The 15,025-nt window shown below is 39.7% G+C and overlaps 2 protein-coding genes across 2 annotated transcripts; both read left to right on the top strand.

Moving 5' to 3' along the window:
• Positions 1-1,334: 1,334 nt before the first annotated feature.
• On the top strand, positions 1,335-3,942 carry selenoe (selenoprotein e). The gene is made up of 4 exons (XM_058635285.1): positions 1,335-1,829; positions 2,261-2,337; positions 2,755-2,833; positions 3,590-3,942. Exons 1-4 carry the CDS (start codon positions 1,719-1,721, stop codon positions 3,731-3,733), a joined length of 411 nt encoding a protein of 136 aa, XP_058491268.1. The 5' UTR covers positions 1,335-1,718; the 3' UTR covers positions 3,734-3,942.
• Positions 3,943-4,047: 105 nt separating this feature from the next.
• zgc:112294 (transmembrane protein 17A) lies at positions 4,048-7,736 on the top strand. The gene is made up of 4 exons (XM_058635286.1): positions 4,048-4,995; positions 5,467-5,573; positions 5,803-5,916; positions 6,110-7,736. Exons 1-4 carry the CDS (start codon positions 4,848-4,850, stop codon positions 6,428-6,430), a joined length of 690 nt encoding a protein of 229 aa, XP_058491269.1. The 5' UTR covers positions 4,048-4,847; the 3' UTR covers positions 6,431-7,736.
• Positions 7,737-15,025: the final 7,289 nt, after the last annotated feature.

Here is a 15,025-nt window from a genome sequence, read left to right on the forward strand (position 1 = left end):
TACTGCCATTTGACACATTATCTCAAACAGCAGAGTGCAGGACTGTGAGCAGCAGAGCTGCTGGGTCTGGAACAGACAGAGACAGAGAGATGGCTTTGCTGCAGCATTCCAGGCAGGAATGGTTTATTTTTGTTGGAAAAATAATTGTCTGTGGCTAAGATTTGGATGTACATTTTACCCGCCAAACTGCCAGGAAGTGCACATGTGGCCGTTACGCCCTCTTGTGGTGACCTTCTTACAAGACAACTTCCATAGAGTGTACATGTTGAAAATCACAAAGGAATTAAACACTACATGTTTTGCAACTATGGCGATGGGGGCGGGCGGGCGGAGGCACGAAGCATTTATATACTGCTAAACAACCTTTCTGAGCACTGGAATTCACCTCTGGAACTTTTTGTAGGTGCTTCATTGTGCTTACAGTCTTTCAACCGTTTTTGCTGCTGACTCATTTTACTTGAGCAATGTTGCTGTTGCCCATCTTGACATAAAACAAACCACTTCCTATTGTGGCAACCCCTACAGGGGCATCAGCGAGGTCTGCGTTCACAAAACTTAAAAGACTTAAAAGAACTGTTTTGGTGGAAGCTTATTTACTTCTCTGGTGAGGGTTAGATTGTTAAAGGCCAGTTTGTAAGTCTTGAAAACACTTGCAATAACAGACTGCTTTTGAAGTACAAACATTACATCCAACCCTCTCCTGTCAGCCCTCTTGTCCAGAAATATGCCCTCTTTTCTGTAGCTGCCCCTAAACTTTGGAACGAGTCCCCACTATTGACCATTTTATCGCTTTTAAAGACCCACCTCTTCTACTTCGCCTTCACTGCACGATAGAAAGTCAACCCAGACACTTCTGTGTAGCTTATACCATTTTACTGTTCTGTTTTACTTCTATTTTTATTGATTTGATGTTGCTGTGTCTTAACATCTTAAATCTTTGGTTGTTGTTTTTTAAATGTGGTCTAGAAATAAAGTTGACTTGACTTGATCCTAAACACTGGAAGCTGTTGTATGTGAAAGTCGGAGTTTTGGCTGAACTTGCTATTCTTGCTATTATCTGTACATATACATATAAAAAAGTATATATACACACATATATATATATATATATATATATATATATATATATATATACTTATTTTCACTCTGTGTCCATTGTTACAGTATATGTTTCAAATCGAAGAAGAATTCAAGTTGACTCTCCATACTTTGTTTTTAATACACAAAGTCAATAGACATGTCTCTAAAGAAATGTACCTTCAGGTTTATGAAGCTGAATTCTGTGTGTCAGCAGCATGAGCGTGGGTGGCTCTCAGTGGCCATCAAGTACCAGCAGGTTTATTGTATGGGAAAAAGTGATAAGAGCCCAGATGCTGTGCAATTTGTGTGGACCCCCAATGACATCTAATGTGGAAGAAACTATAAACCATAAGGCAGGGGGCCCCTGCATGGCTTATGGAAATCAAAAACAGCCTATACAACAATGAGAGCTGACAAAAGAATAAAGAGCATGCGGGCCAGTTTTCTTGAGTGCAGAGATTAACAGGTATTTTAAAAGAGTAAGGAGAAAAACAACTGAAAGAAAAAATGGAACCCAGGTGTTCACTGCTCCCCTGCTGGAATATGTCATGGTCTTGTCCACTCTGAGAAATTGTCCAAGTGTGTGAAAGAGTCACATATTGTTGGAAAAAACTTTGGCAAAAGAAGTGAAAGATACCATGTGGCCCATTCTGGTGCTTACATTTACCCTCACTGTTTATGCAACAGAATCTAAGAATGACACTGCAATGGTTGAGGAAACGCTTGTTATAGCCAGAGGTAAACTGCTGGTGAGTACAGACTGAAATCCACACAACATAAATATCTGTAACGTTATCTGGATTAGATAGACAGACAAACTAGTACCAGATCCTTATGAGGGATTTTAAAGAACTTATTTATTATTAGGTTGTGTTTTTTTTTTACTTTTACAGTACATTGACAAACTGTTTGGTTAACACTTGGTTAACTGGTTAAAACAGGCAAGAGGGACCGGGTTTTTTTCCACATGTTAAGTCAAAAGGGGAAACAATATAACAACAACCAGCATGTGGGGAAATTGGTAAGATGAGGGATAAGCCACATGCTGTCGTATCAGAGTATACTGTATTCTGCAGAGATATAAAACCGATTTGTGGCAGCTTTGATTACATGCAGAACAAAGCGTGCACAAAGCCATTTGTCATGCTGTTTTAACAACTATCTGCTGTCGTCCTAACAGGCTCCCAGCGTGGTTGGATGAGGCATAAAGAAAATGCCCGAGCTTCATCTTTTTCTCATGGAGCGATGGGCTCTGTAGTATCCTTGTGCTCTTTGCAGTTTCCTCAGGCGTCCTGGTGAGGCATTGGTGACATTTCCTAAAAAAAGCAGTACAACGATTCTCTCGTGACCTTTTCTTGCAAAACTGGCAAGTTCCCTGTCAGCAGAAAAAAAATCAGCTTTTCCAGGCAGTAATGTTAAGTGTGTCTAATGATGTGACTCAAAGTTGGTCGTGTGTGTTAGCAGCTCAGACAATATTAGGTTTCCACTCTCAGTTTTAGGAAAGCCAGGGTCGGGCTATTGTTTAAATGTAAGGTTAGGTCACACTAAATGTTTGACACTTTTTTTCTGAAAGTTTTTGTTATTTTAAAAGTGCATACATGTTTAGTCTAGCCTATGACTTTTGCACAGCACTTCCTTCCGGTTTTTTCCCTTGATCCCTTGCTTCCTTTGTAGCCACAACTTGGAGTATGATTCATCAGAGGAGAAGAATCCACGTCTGATATTGTACAATGACAAGGACGAGGTTGTAAAGGTGAGTTGTGGAACAACCTGGTGATGGGGGTTTATGGAAAGTGCTATAGTCCAGAACACTGAGACATATTCATGTAAGTTTTAAGACCGCCGTATCTGATATCAGATCCTCCCTCACCCCGAGAAAGAGTGTTTGAAAGAGCTGCAAAAAACACGTAATGGCAAAAAAAAGAGGGAGGATAAAAGTCTATGCATGAAAATTTTGACAGCTGAGTATTAACTTTTATACTGAAACAGGATACATGGTCCCAATGTTGATATACATTTAATGCCCTGAAATTACTACAGTTCAGTGTTTCCCACAGACTTTTATTTTTATCAGTGTGGAAAAGCCCTTGAATCCACATTTAGGGCAGTACGGGACAATAAAACTCTCCACTGAAACCAATGATAATGAAGTTCTCCCTGCTGTGATTGAAAAGTGAACTGTTCGTTTTATAGCTTTCTTGAGTTGAATTTAGAGCATTTACTTTCCCCATAAAGCTTATGTGGGAGTTTTTCATTCTTTTTTTGTGTGTGTCTTTGGAAGACTATGTGTTATTACTATGTGTTTTTATTCGTTGCTTCATAATGTGGGCGGGAGCCCTTTGAAATGTTATAATTTGAATATGAATGAAGAGTGCTATCAACTTGCTGAACATATAAATGTAACTAAAAGTGCAGGAGGTAGTGGGGGGGAAAAAGAAACAAACATATGCTTTTCACCATAATGTGTGTCAGCTCTTGTGCATGTATTTTTTCCCCCCCGACACGTCAGACTGTTCCAGTGAAGAAAATGAAGGCAGATGAGATCAGCAGCCTGTTAGACTCACTGGGTTTCTACAAGAGGTCCCAGAAAGGGGAAGAGGTGCCTGAGGAGTTCCAACATTTCCCCCTGCCAGCCCCACGGGATGAGCTGTGATGACATCTTGTGGCCAAACTCTGCAGCTGCACCTGGTCTCATTAATGACGTGTGGGACCCCAAGGTTTAAAAAAAACCAGGCTCCATTCTGAAGACTTGCTGGCTAGGTGCTTTGTGTAGGGTCTAACAACCTGTGTCGTTCTCCTCTGGAAATAATTTGAATACTAACAACTAAGAATAAAAACAGCTGTAAAGCACCTCAACAATTATTTGAATGAGATTTTAATTGGTGCCTGCTTGGCAATGTAATGCATTTGTTTTGTATTATTGTGTTATGCAAACGATGTGTCCTTCCAAAACAGGATTTCAAGATACCATAACAAATATTCTTCTTAACTCATGACTAGGGTGATACAAAAATAAAATGCAGTTCACTCATTGTATTCGAGACGTCCTTTTCATAGCTGTAAGCGGCAAGAGAAATAATAGAAGATACAATACAGAGCTCTTTAGGCCATGGAGAATTGTGCGATTTACTTTAAATAAAGACATTGTTAAGGATCTTATAAATAATTTATATATTTTATTGAACCTGTATCGCCTCTGAATTTCTAAAGTAGGAACAGGGTTATAAGTCTAAAAGTCACATATATCCCCGAAGCATGGGTTCATTCATTGTATTCAAGTGTGTCTGCTTCATGTCACTTTATATTAAACAAGGGTATACTAAGAGAAGAAGGGTTTATAGAAAACACAGTGCTACCATACTGAAAACAGACATTTGACCTAGTTTTATCAGCATGCTAGACAAAATATATCCCTGTGTAAAATTCAGATTTTCATTCACGCATTATCCAGAGTTTAGTTTTCATCCACATTTTGTCTTCATATATAAATGTAAACTAAATGTTAAATTAGATGAATGCATTTAGTGAGAATAAGTGGCCACTAAATGACTGGCTGACAGCCACGCTGCTGTTCCGGCCTAATCCTAAACCCGCCTCCCTCATCATAATCTGATTAGCTGCAGTGTCTGCCAGCGAGTCTGTGCATATGTCCATTTGTGTCTCTTTGTGCCTGCAACTGTGCATGTGTGACACGCGAGACAAGCGGGATTAGCAGAAGACACTGAAACGCAAACACAGTTTAGGTCTTTAGTTAGGCTTGGTAACGGATGAGCAGATCTGTATCCACAATGCCTGTGTTTTATTCACCTGTCCATGAGAACATGCAGGTGGGCCTGGCCTACATGGGAGGCTCAGTGTTCACCAACAACAGGACAGCAGATAGTGACTTCACCCGGGAGCAGGAGGACACATTTGGTCAGTCACTGATTATAGTGCTGCTGTCTAGTTGCATAGGATGCATTTGTGTGTGTTGCTAATGCACCAGACAACTAGACATGTATGTAAAGCTGTAGTTTGTGGACTTTTGTTATTATTATGTACTTTTGTACCATACATTTAAAACTGGTAAGTTCCATTGCTGAAGCCGATCTGAGAAATTATCTCAGCCAAGCCATGAATCCATGGATGAAAGTTGCAAATCACATTATTGATGAATGATTTCAAATTCACTGCATTTCAGTCTGCCACAACAATAACACTGTGCAGTTTCAATGTCCTGGCTGATAGGTGCACATTTCACCGAGTTCACCATGCAGAGAATAAAATGTGCATTTCTCTTTTAATGCAGCTGTGTCCTGTGATTGTGCTGTAAAATGTCTGACTATAGAGAATATGGATCATGGATGCAATAGAGTTAAGTGTTTGTTGATGATATTTGTGTTGCAGGAGTGAATGAGTCAGTCTCTCACCTTCCCCTGCAGATGCTTCTGTACTTTAACATGTTTTACTTCCCCTGTTGGTGGTTCTCTGCTGTGTTCATGCTGGAAGTAAAGGTCAGTTGATGAAAGTTAGTCTGTTAGTTTGTCACACCACCAAAAAAACATTGGAAATGCTTATGTTTTACTGTATTTTAGTAGGAATTGTATTAATTTCTGGTGAATCCAGTTGTGTGAAATTGGAAAATTAAAACTGAATGACTTTGGTGCCACCTATTGATGAATTCTTACTAAAAAAAATAAAAATAAAAATAGAATTTGCTGTACTTGTGCGCTTTATTTGCAGTTCTATCATCTGCCGGGATATTACCAGGCTCTGCTTATAACTGGGATGATCCTCCTCACAGTGATTGAAGTTGTCCGACTTTATCTGGGCTTCATTGGCAACCTTAAGGAAAAGGTGAATCAAGCCAACATTTTCTCTGAACTACACCACAGAGCTCTTTTATCGTCTTGTCTCAGAGGAAGTGGCTCCTGCAAAGAATGCTGTGTAATCTAGCGTCTAGAGTTTGTGTGTGTGTGCCTGACTGCTATATATTTGCATTGCCTTCTACCAATCCAAATTCTCTCTCTGTTTCCCTGTTTGTCATCAGGTGCCAGAGCTCGCAGCCTTCTGGCTTCTGTCTTTCATGTTCCAGCTGCCAGTGCTGCTCTTCTTCCTGACTGATGAAGGAATTATCATCCTGCCTCTGGAGAGAGCTCTCCACTCGCTGTACCTCCTCTTCCTCCTTGCTCAGATCTTGGCTTCCTTCCTGGCACTCAGGACTATGACCCGAAAGCTCACCCTCCTCTTCCATCTGCGCGAGTTTGGCAAGGTGGAGAGTTTCCGCCACGCAGGAATGAGCCCTGTCTACGGGTTGCCCTACCATCGAAGTGTGCTGCCTGTGTCACCGACCCATCATACATTTCACTAAAAAAAAAAAAAAATCAGTCTTATTTTAAGATGTTTTTTTTATTATTTGGCATAGCTCTACACGATGGCTGTGAGACAGATCTGAAGATGCTGAGATTTTTGTTGGGAGTGAACAGGATGGACAGGATTAGAAATGAGCATATTTGAGGGACAGCTCGGGTTGAACAGTTTGGAGATGAAGTAAGAGAGGCAAGGTTGAGATGGTTTGGTCACGTGCAGAGAAGGGATAGAGATTATAATGGACTAAGGATGTTGAAGAAGGAGCTGCCGGGCAAGAGGGAAAAGAGACGGTTCATGGGTGTTGTGAAGGAGGACATGAGGAGAGAATACACCTCCATGAGTTGGAGGCAGATGATTCTCTGTGGCAAACTCTAAAGAGAGAAGCCGAAAGAAGATTTGCTTTGTTAAGAGCAAACAGTTCCTGTTCCTAAAACGTACGTATATATGTATATGTAATATGTACTTAAACTTTCACAGTTTGGGTTACTAATTAAATAGAAACATTCAAACTCACTGTCACACCTATGGGAAATGTAGTCCCTCCAAATTAAAGCTGCAGCAATGTCATCCTTTGTTTAAGTCTCAAACACTCAAGATCAGAGATAATCACAATATTCTCATATTTGGGCCAAATCTTCTCATATAAATCCAGATCCGGACATCCTCAGGAAGAAGCTTTTATTATTTGATATACAAAAGAATAAGGAAAACAATGATGCCAGACTTGCTGTTGTTGTTACTCAACAAAAGATGACATTTTTAACCCAAATGCAGCAGACTCTGTGAAATATTTATGACCACACAGTGGCAGTCAGTGACCATAGGAAGGATGGGGAGCATTTCACAGTGCTGCATAGTCCAATGAGAATAGATTATCATGCAGCACATGTCCTGATCAGGGAACCCTCTGACAGAGGAATAAAGGTTACGCATGTTCTCACTTGAACGCAATACATTATTTGGTAATCTATAGGTCCAGTCTGCATGGAAATCAAGTTTTGTCGTCTACACCTTTTTCTTTTTTTAATTCTTTCTTGACTTAAAATGATTTCTCACATGTTAAATGACACGTCTGTAGGCAGCATTTGTTGGTCTGTTTATTGTGTCTTTGTTAATGAGAAATTATTTGTGTCATATGAGGTTGTGCGAGAGACAGTGACTGTGATTCTCTTTCGACTCCACTTTCCACTCAGGAAACAACAGGCTGCAGTGGCTGCTGCTCTGCTCGTGGAAAAAAGAGGATGGTTATAGTGGTGGATGTGATGTCATTTACTGGATAAAAATGAAATGAACATCAGTTGATTTTTGACTTTTTTCCTTAACATCTGAAGAGAGGGGTTCAAATGTGTCTACGATTTGAGAGACGGACCAAACTAGTTTTAAATGATGCCAGTATTCTCTCACTTCAGTTTCAGATGCCCCATTTGTCTTGGATTCTGCCAACCTTGCAGAATGGAAGAAACTGCCACTATAGGCTTGGTTTTGGTTTGATGAAATACAATAAACCCGTAGGCAAAGACCAGGAGGAAAAAGAAAAGTTTACTCAGTTTTCAATTAAAAATAAATTAAGAATCTTGTATGTCAGCTAAATACTGCACCAAATTATTTGCAGTTCTCAAATAAATTAAATGGATCAGAGCGTAAAAGAAAAAAATCTATGTCCAAAGCTTGCACAAATACAAATGAGTTTTCTATGGAAAACATAGATTGTGTTTGGTTTTATTTAGAGCTTTACTGCATGGTGTGACACTGTATGCTAGATTAGTAAATGCATAATATACATGGTGCTCAACAAGGCAGGTGTGTTTGAACAGGGTTTCTCAATCCTGGTCCTGGAGACCCAGTGGCCTGCATGTTTTAGAAGTTTCCTTGCTCCAACACAGGTGATTCAAATAAATGGGTCATTATCAGGCTTCTGCAGCTTGCTGATGAGCTGGCCATTTGAATCAGGTGTGTTGGAGCAGGGAAACATCTAAAACATGTAGGGTCCCTAGGACCAGGATTGAGAAACCCTGTGTTAGAACGTGTCAGTTTTCTCCTCCTCGATTTTCTCCCTCCCCATTTAATGACCTGATTTGGTTCACCTGCTGACCCAGCTGCACCATGTCACTCATCATAGCCACACAGGTTGGAAAGATGAAGGTCTATTAAAACTGGGTCAGAAATGTGAAATAATACTTGAAGCAAGTGAAAGAGAAAGGCAGAAAAATTTAATTTTGGCCCATGTAGATGAACGACAACAACTCCCAGCATGCACTGCACTTGCTGCCCCACGATAGTCTCGCTGTCTCAAGCTTTGAAGCAGACAGCGCTATAGTTGTGTAAACACACAAATCCCCATGAGGAATTAAATATATAATAAATATAAAAATATAAAACAAAATACTCGCCGCCCGCGACCGGCGGCCGATGCTGGCCGCCATGCAGGCTTCTAGTTTTCACCCAGATGCAGGTCTTTTCCCTTGCAGCCTTATCAGTTTGAAAACTACATTCGATCATCGTCATTCTCAGTTTACTCTGCAGAGCAAGAGCCGGTTAGCATAACTGTTAGCAAAGATGGCAGACACTGTGTTTACATTCTGGGAATGAAGTCTTGTCCCCCTATGGGTGAGTCTAAATAGTGCAGAGCTGGCGTGGTAGTTTCAAACCTTGAACTGACGTTTAAGTCACGCGAATCGCATCATTTGACTCAGCGTAGGGCAAAATTGGAAAGAGAAAACATTTTTTTACAACTCAGTGGAAAACTGAGGGAGGGAAGCACAATTTAAAAAAAAAATACTCCTGCTATTCTAGCAATACAAAGCCACATGCAAATCGGTGAAGTATTCCTTTAAGGTCAGTTTCCAGTTGCTCCTGTTCCGACTGATCATTGTGTTTGTGTGCTCCTGTGTTGCCTGATTATTGATAGTGAAGACTGGTCTTATGTAACTATGCAAAGACTAACAAAGACTTTCCTCATCTAAGTGTGGTTTCAACATCAGAAGCCTTTTTTAGCAAATGTTTGAGTGCAAACCAGGGGCAAAGCTGCATCCTCATCATGGCAGCTGCTTCGATGAGTGAATTGCTTATGGAAAAAAATCACTTTCAGCATGTTTTCTTTCTCTTTGGCAAAGAAATAAAAGTGCATAAAGTAAATGTGAGAAACAGTGGCTCTATTAAAACTGCAGGCATCGTGTACAGCTGCGATCCTCTCAACCATGCTCTTGTTTGTTGACAGTAATTATACCATTAATCACTATTAATCTTAGCGTCACATTAATGTTTGGTCTAAACGCTCCTTGGACTTTGTTTATTTTCTCCTCAAAGAAATGTAAATTTGTGTTTATTTGTTTTTCAGGTTAACAGAAATATAGTGTTAAAATGTCAAATCATGTAAGTCCCTGCATCTTACGTACTTACATCTCTGTACTTTCAAGTCAAAGACGTTTCGTGTGGTCAGGTCTTGCTTTCACACTCCCATTCTACAGTGTGTACATTCATCAAGAGGCTCTGACCCATTCAGCTTCATTCTGGACAGGATTAACTAAAAAAGAATAGAAATCCACCCCTGGAGACTCTTTGGTTACATCTGAAGTACCTCATCACACCCAGTATCTCATCACATTGCCTCTCTTGTGCTGAACAATAGCCTTGTATAATCTGGGGACATAATGTTCTCTCTCAAGTTTAGTGAGAAACATACTGTTGCTTTCTAGCATCCCTTCTTGAAAGTGTTCTTTCAACTTGTGTTTCTTCTTCGGCACTATTACCTTTAAAATTAATGGGTGCAGCCCAGTGATTCACATTAAATGTGACTGATAAGCCACCATAATCGCTCATAGGAGGAAATATCCAAATGGCACAGCTACATTCTCATTTATGATGTTTTTCCTTTTTTATTTCGGTAATACCTTGAAATGGAGAGTGCTCACCAGACCTGCCAAGAAGCCTGGACGTGTTCCCATCCTCTTAGTTCCAGGTAGTTATATAATTAACCATTACCCTCACAAACTGTTGTGGTTCGGATTAAATTAACGTTGATGACAAGTACATGTCATGAGTATAGATTTAAGTCATGTCAGTCAAAGGACACATTATACAAACATGTTCTTCTTCAAGGAATGTAAAACAAATGTTCACATATTTTTTTTAAATCTCAACAATTATCTTAAAAGTCCACACTAATATACTGAAGTATATACTATAAATTGAGATTATGATTCCTGTGATATACCGTGTTCCTTTTGTTCCACAGACGTCGGTTGTTGTCCACAGATCATTTCTCTTATGGAGACCAGTTCCTTCCTCGTGCTGAACATGGAATGTACAGTTGTATTTTGACTCCCACACATACTCCTGCTGCTGTAAATACTCACTGGCCTACAGAGGAAGTGCTGCCAGATCACACCAGAAAGACACACTTTTTTCTCCAAATGAGAGAATAGAATAATCAGTTTAAATAATTCATACATATCCATAACATTCCTAGAGATCAAAACATAATAAAAAATAATAATAATAAGCAGAAAGAACAAATAAATTGTTAAAGATATTATACTGATTGATTCACAATGTAAAAAAAAGAAAGCTTGAAACTTTAAAGGTAAAGGAAGCTGCTTGTGGGCCTTGAGCAGCAGGGTGAATCTCTACACTGGCCCGGCTGCAACACAGTATCCTGTCGTTCTTTATTCACTGTACAGACAGGTTATTTATTTTTAAAGCATTTGCAAAGGAGCATTGCAAAGAAAACCTGCAGTCTATAGCATGCACAGTTCCATTGTCCTAGCCGAGCCAATTAGACGAGCCTTGACTCTGCCTGCACTGCAGCTTTTCCTCGGAATGCATGTTTCATTTGATTAGTGCAAATAAACAATTCAAAACCCGAGGGAGCAACAGACAGGGATAATTGTTGGATTATGTGATTTAATTGGATTTGTTTATAATAACGATTATAGCATTTGGCCCATGCAGACAATGTTTAATTTCATTTGGCCAGGTCTCCAGATACACTCCTCTGGGACTGCTTCATTTCCTTAAATATGACAGTACCAGTTTTGTAAATTCTAAAAAATATATGATAATAATTCAAAATGCATGACACTTTCCTCATTCTTTTTAGGACTAAAACTTTTAATTTGAAATGAAGACATCAATAAATCATGGCTCAGTGGTGAAAATGTACTTGGGTGATTTAGTCTCTTAACTGCAACAATATTCAAAGCAATTTAAAAAAAAAAAAAAATTATTAAACAGCTGAAGCTTCCATCGTTGGCCCACCTCTACCACCCATTTTCTATTTCTCCATAAGCAGCAACTGCAAGATAATATTCCCAAGAATACAGTGAGCAGCAGTTGTGCAGGCTCACAGGAGGTGTCAAGCTGTAAGCCTACTGTTAAGTCCTCTGGGATGATGTTCAATCTTTCTTACTCATTTCCCCTGACAGAATAGGACCTGGCATCTACAATGAAAGGGCAATATCCTAGTTGATGGGAACACATGTATGACTGTTATGTGATGCCATTGCTATGACCCAACTCTTTCACCACTCAAACGATGCCTTTTAGGGACACAGAATACATATTGCCCAATTACGGACTCTAAACGATACTGAGCCATGAAATTCAAATCTCATTCATAAGCTTCTTATATTGTATCCACTTTTACAGCCAGCGTGATCTGCAGGAAATGTGACATTAAACTGGCAGGCAGAGATATTGAGACTCAGATTGAAATTGGTGGTTGGATATTTTCAATTTGGGTCTGATTACCTGGGTGAAAGGAATGGCAGGGTGAGGCTCATCTTCTCGTGGTTTAAATGGCCACTCACCATGCAGTGCAGATGAATATTTTATCAGCAGCACCAATATTAAATCTGCAGTGCTTGATGGCACAGGAGGACTTGCTGCCTTTAGAGCAAAGCACATATACTGATATACCATGTATATGCAGAACTGTATATTATTTTGTCATCATGTGAGAGGGTTTTGAGTAGAGTAATGTGCATGTGTCCTATATTTGCTTTCTTTTCTCCACAAAAAACCAAACTGTGCAAACTTAAAAAAATGATTTGTTCCTTTGAATCGATCTATTTACTATTTTAATCAAATAATAACTTTATCAGCAATCCTTTCTATGCAAATATTGACAATAATGTATTGTTTTTGTATGCTTTTCTTTGCCATCATCCATCTTTCTTATCTTTGGGGAGTCACAAAGGACTAAAGATAACCCCCAGCTGACTGACAGTGGGCAAGTATGGGCAGGTTACACCATACAAATCCATCTTGCCTGTCAAACCAATTGTCTTCAATGAATTAAAAGGAGAAACACTTAAGGCAAAGTGTCTTTGCTATTTCCTCACTATCATTTCACAATCCAGCAACAACATTATGTGTTATAAATTGCAAATTCATTGGCACAATGCAGTAGAAGAACATTTTCAAATACAAAATCTGATGTCAGGTTGTATGTGCCTAGAGTACATAGTAAGGTTTCTTCTGCAGAGAAAGCATTCTCTATATAATTATAAAGAGAGAGACTGGATGCATATAAATGCATTTCTATACCATATATTACTTATATTATACTGTAGTTTAGTGTATTATTTAGTCTGTGAGATTCCCAGAGGATGAGAGCGCCAATATTAACTGGAATTTAATTTGCAGGTGCTCCACTGTGTTACAGAATTGGAGGCTGCTGAGCTTCTGCGAATTCCTCATAGGTGCAGTGTGATAGCTGAATGATTGAGCCGTCTCTAAGCTTACACACAGTTTCGGGAGAACAGGGTGTAGAAGGATGCCAGGCTTTTGAAATTAGCCTAATAACTCTAAAACCCCATGTTAATGCCCTCAAACCATCTCATGCATATTCTTAATGGTCTGCTTAGTATTTTCTACATGCGCTGTTAACAGCTTGAATTCAATTAAAACTGGAATTCATGGATCTGGGTCTGGGCCCTGACTGTGACGTGAATGGGGAACATGATAAATTGTAACCTGGCAAGACATTGTGAAGGAAATGAATAGCACTGAAATAAAAATGGTGAGAAAGCCCATGTCCATAGGTCATTTCAGCATGATGATGATCAAATGTCTAGAGACCACAGTGAGTGGTGTGTTAGTTTGAATGGCAGCACGAAAGGTAGAGGTAGGGGTAGAAAAAAGCTGCACCCGGTGCTACACAGGTTGCTGTGCTGCTCCTTCAGGCTGGTGGAGAAAAGAAATGCAACACTAACCGATGACAAAAATGAAAAATGGCTTTGGTGTCACAGAAATGTTAGTATTTACAGTGGTTTTAAAAAGATGTAAACAGCAAAGAACTATAAATGAGAATAAATACTGTCCTCATTTATGGACCACACTATGATCAATGTGTTCTTCCCTTCATTCTGTCTTTCTTTCTTGCAGCGGTAATGGCAGGAAACGGCATCACTCATCAATTTTGTGTATGATTGCCTGTTACATACAGTAGGGTTAGTCCTCATATTGTATTCAATTTAGAATATTACTGATTTGAACATTTTTGTCTCACAATGCAGATAATTAACCTATGCTAGTGTTTGTTTGTTTTTAAATATGGTAAAATTGTGTTTTCTGTTTGTGATCCTCTCATGAGATTAATACCACTTCCTCCATCTTTACAGCTCTTTTATGGTCTCATATCCAACCTACTACTTTATCCTCCACATGAGAGTTGCGGGGGGGCGAAAGACAGATCACCAGTCCATCACAGAGCCACATATGGAGATATCCACTCTCACACTCACACCTACGGTCAGTTTACAGTGTCTAATTTACCTAATCCCCATATTGCACGTTTTTGGACTGTGGGGGGTAACCGGAGAAACATTTCACATATGTGGAGAGCATGCAAACTCCATGCAGAACGGCCCTTGTTGCCAAGCAGGTCACAAACCCGGGTCTTCTTGCTGTAAAGACAAGAGTACTAAACATTAAAGATCCCATGAAGCCCTAAAAGTCCATAACAATCAGTTCAGCCACTGCTGAGAGCGCAGGGTTGGATTGTTTTCCTGAGCTCTACGAAGTGGAACGGCACTTCCGTTGACTAGTTATGTCACTGGCGAATTTCACCACTCCTCTAAACAACAGCGCCTCCTAGTCCGGCCACTAGAGTCCGGGCACATCCGGTGACATACTTTCAATCGTAGAAGAAGAACTACTCTCGTTGTAGCTGCTGAGCTCCGTACAACCGATACGCTCAGCAGCTACAACAAGAGCAGTTCTTCTTCTTCTACAGTTGAAAGTAGCAATATAAAGCAGGACACAGCACCAAACTTCACCTAAAGGAAGGAGCAGTGCCAACAATACGTATATAATTGATTAATTTACGACTCCCACTGTAAATACTTGAATACTTTTTTTTTACATATCCTTCTAATTTTGTCGAAGGTGTTGGTGCAATGTTTCGTTCTTCTTCTCTACTCTTATCTTTTCACTTGCACTACTAGAACTGTCCTTTAATCTCGTTGTACACTGTATAATGACAATAAAGGTGATTCTGATTCTGATTCTGATAACTGTCTTTGTGTGCTTGTTTTGTCGTTTAGCATTAGCGATAGCCAGCTACAGGCTAATATACAGGCTAAGCTACACGCTA

Source organism: Solea solea, chromosome 8 (genome assembly GCF_958295425.1).
Source record: "Solea solea chromosome 8, fSolSol10.1, whole genome shotgun sequence".
Classification (NCBI taxonomy): Eukaryota; Metazoa; Chordata; class Actinopteri; order Pleuronectiformes; family Soleidae; genus Solea; species Solea solea.

What these genes read in the sequence shown, in the direction of transcription:
- zgc:112294 (XM_058635286.1), top strand. Translation starts at nt 4,848, where the DNA reads ATGAGCAGATCTGTATCCACAATGCCTGTGTTTTATTCACCTGTCCAT. An exon ending in GGAGCAGGAGGACACATTTG is followed by an intron (nt 4,996 to 5,466) that starts GTCAGTCACTGA and finishes TTTGTGTTGCAG; the next exon opens with GAGTGAATGAGTCAGTCTCT. An exon ending in TTGGCAACCTTAAGGAAAAG is followed by an intron (nt 5,917 to 6,109) that starts GTGAATCAAGCC and finishes GTTTGTCATCAG; the next exon opens with GTGCCAGAGCTCGCAGCCTT.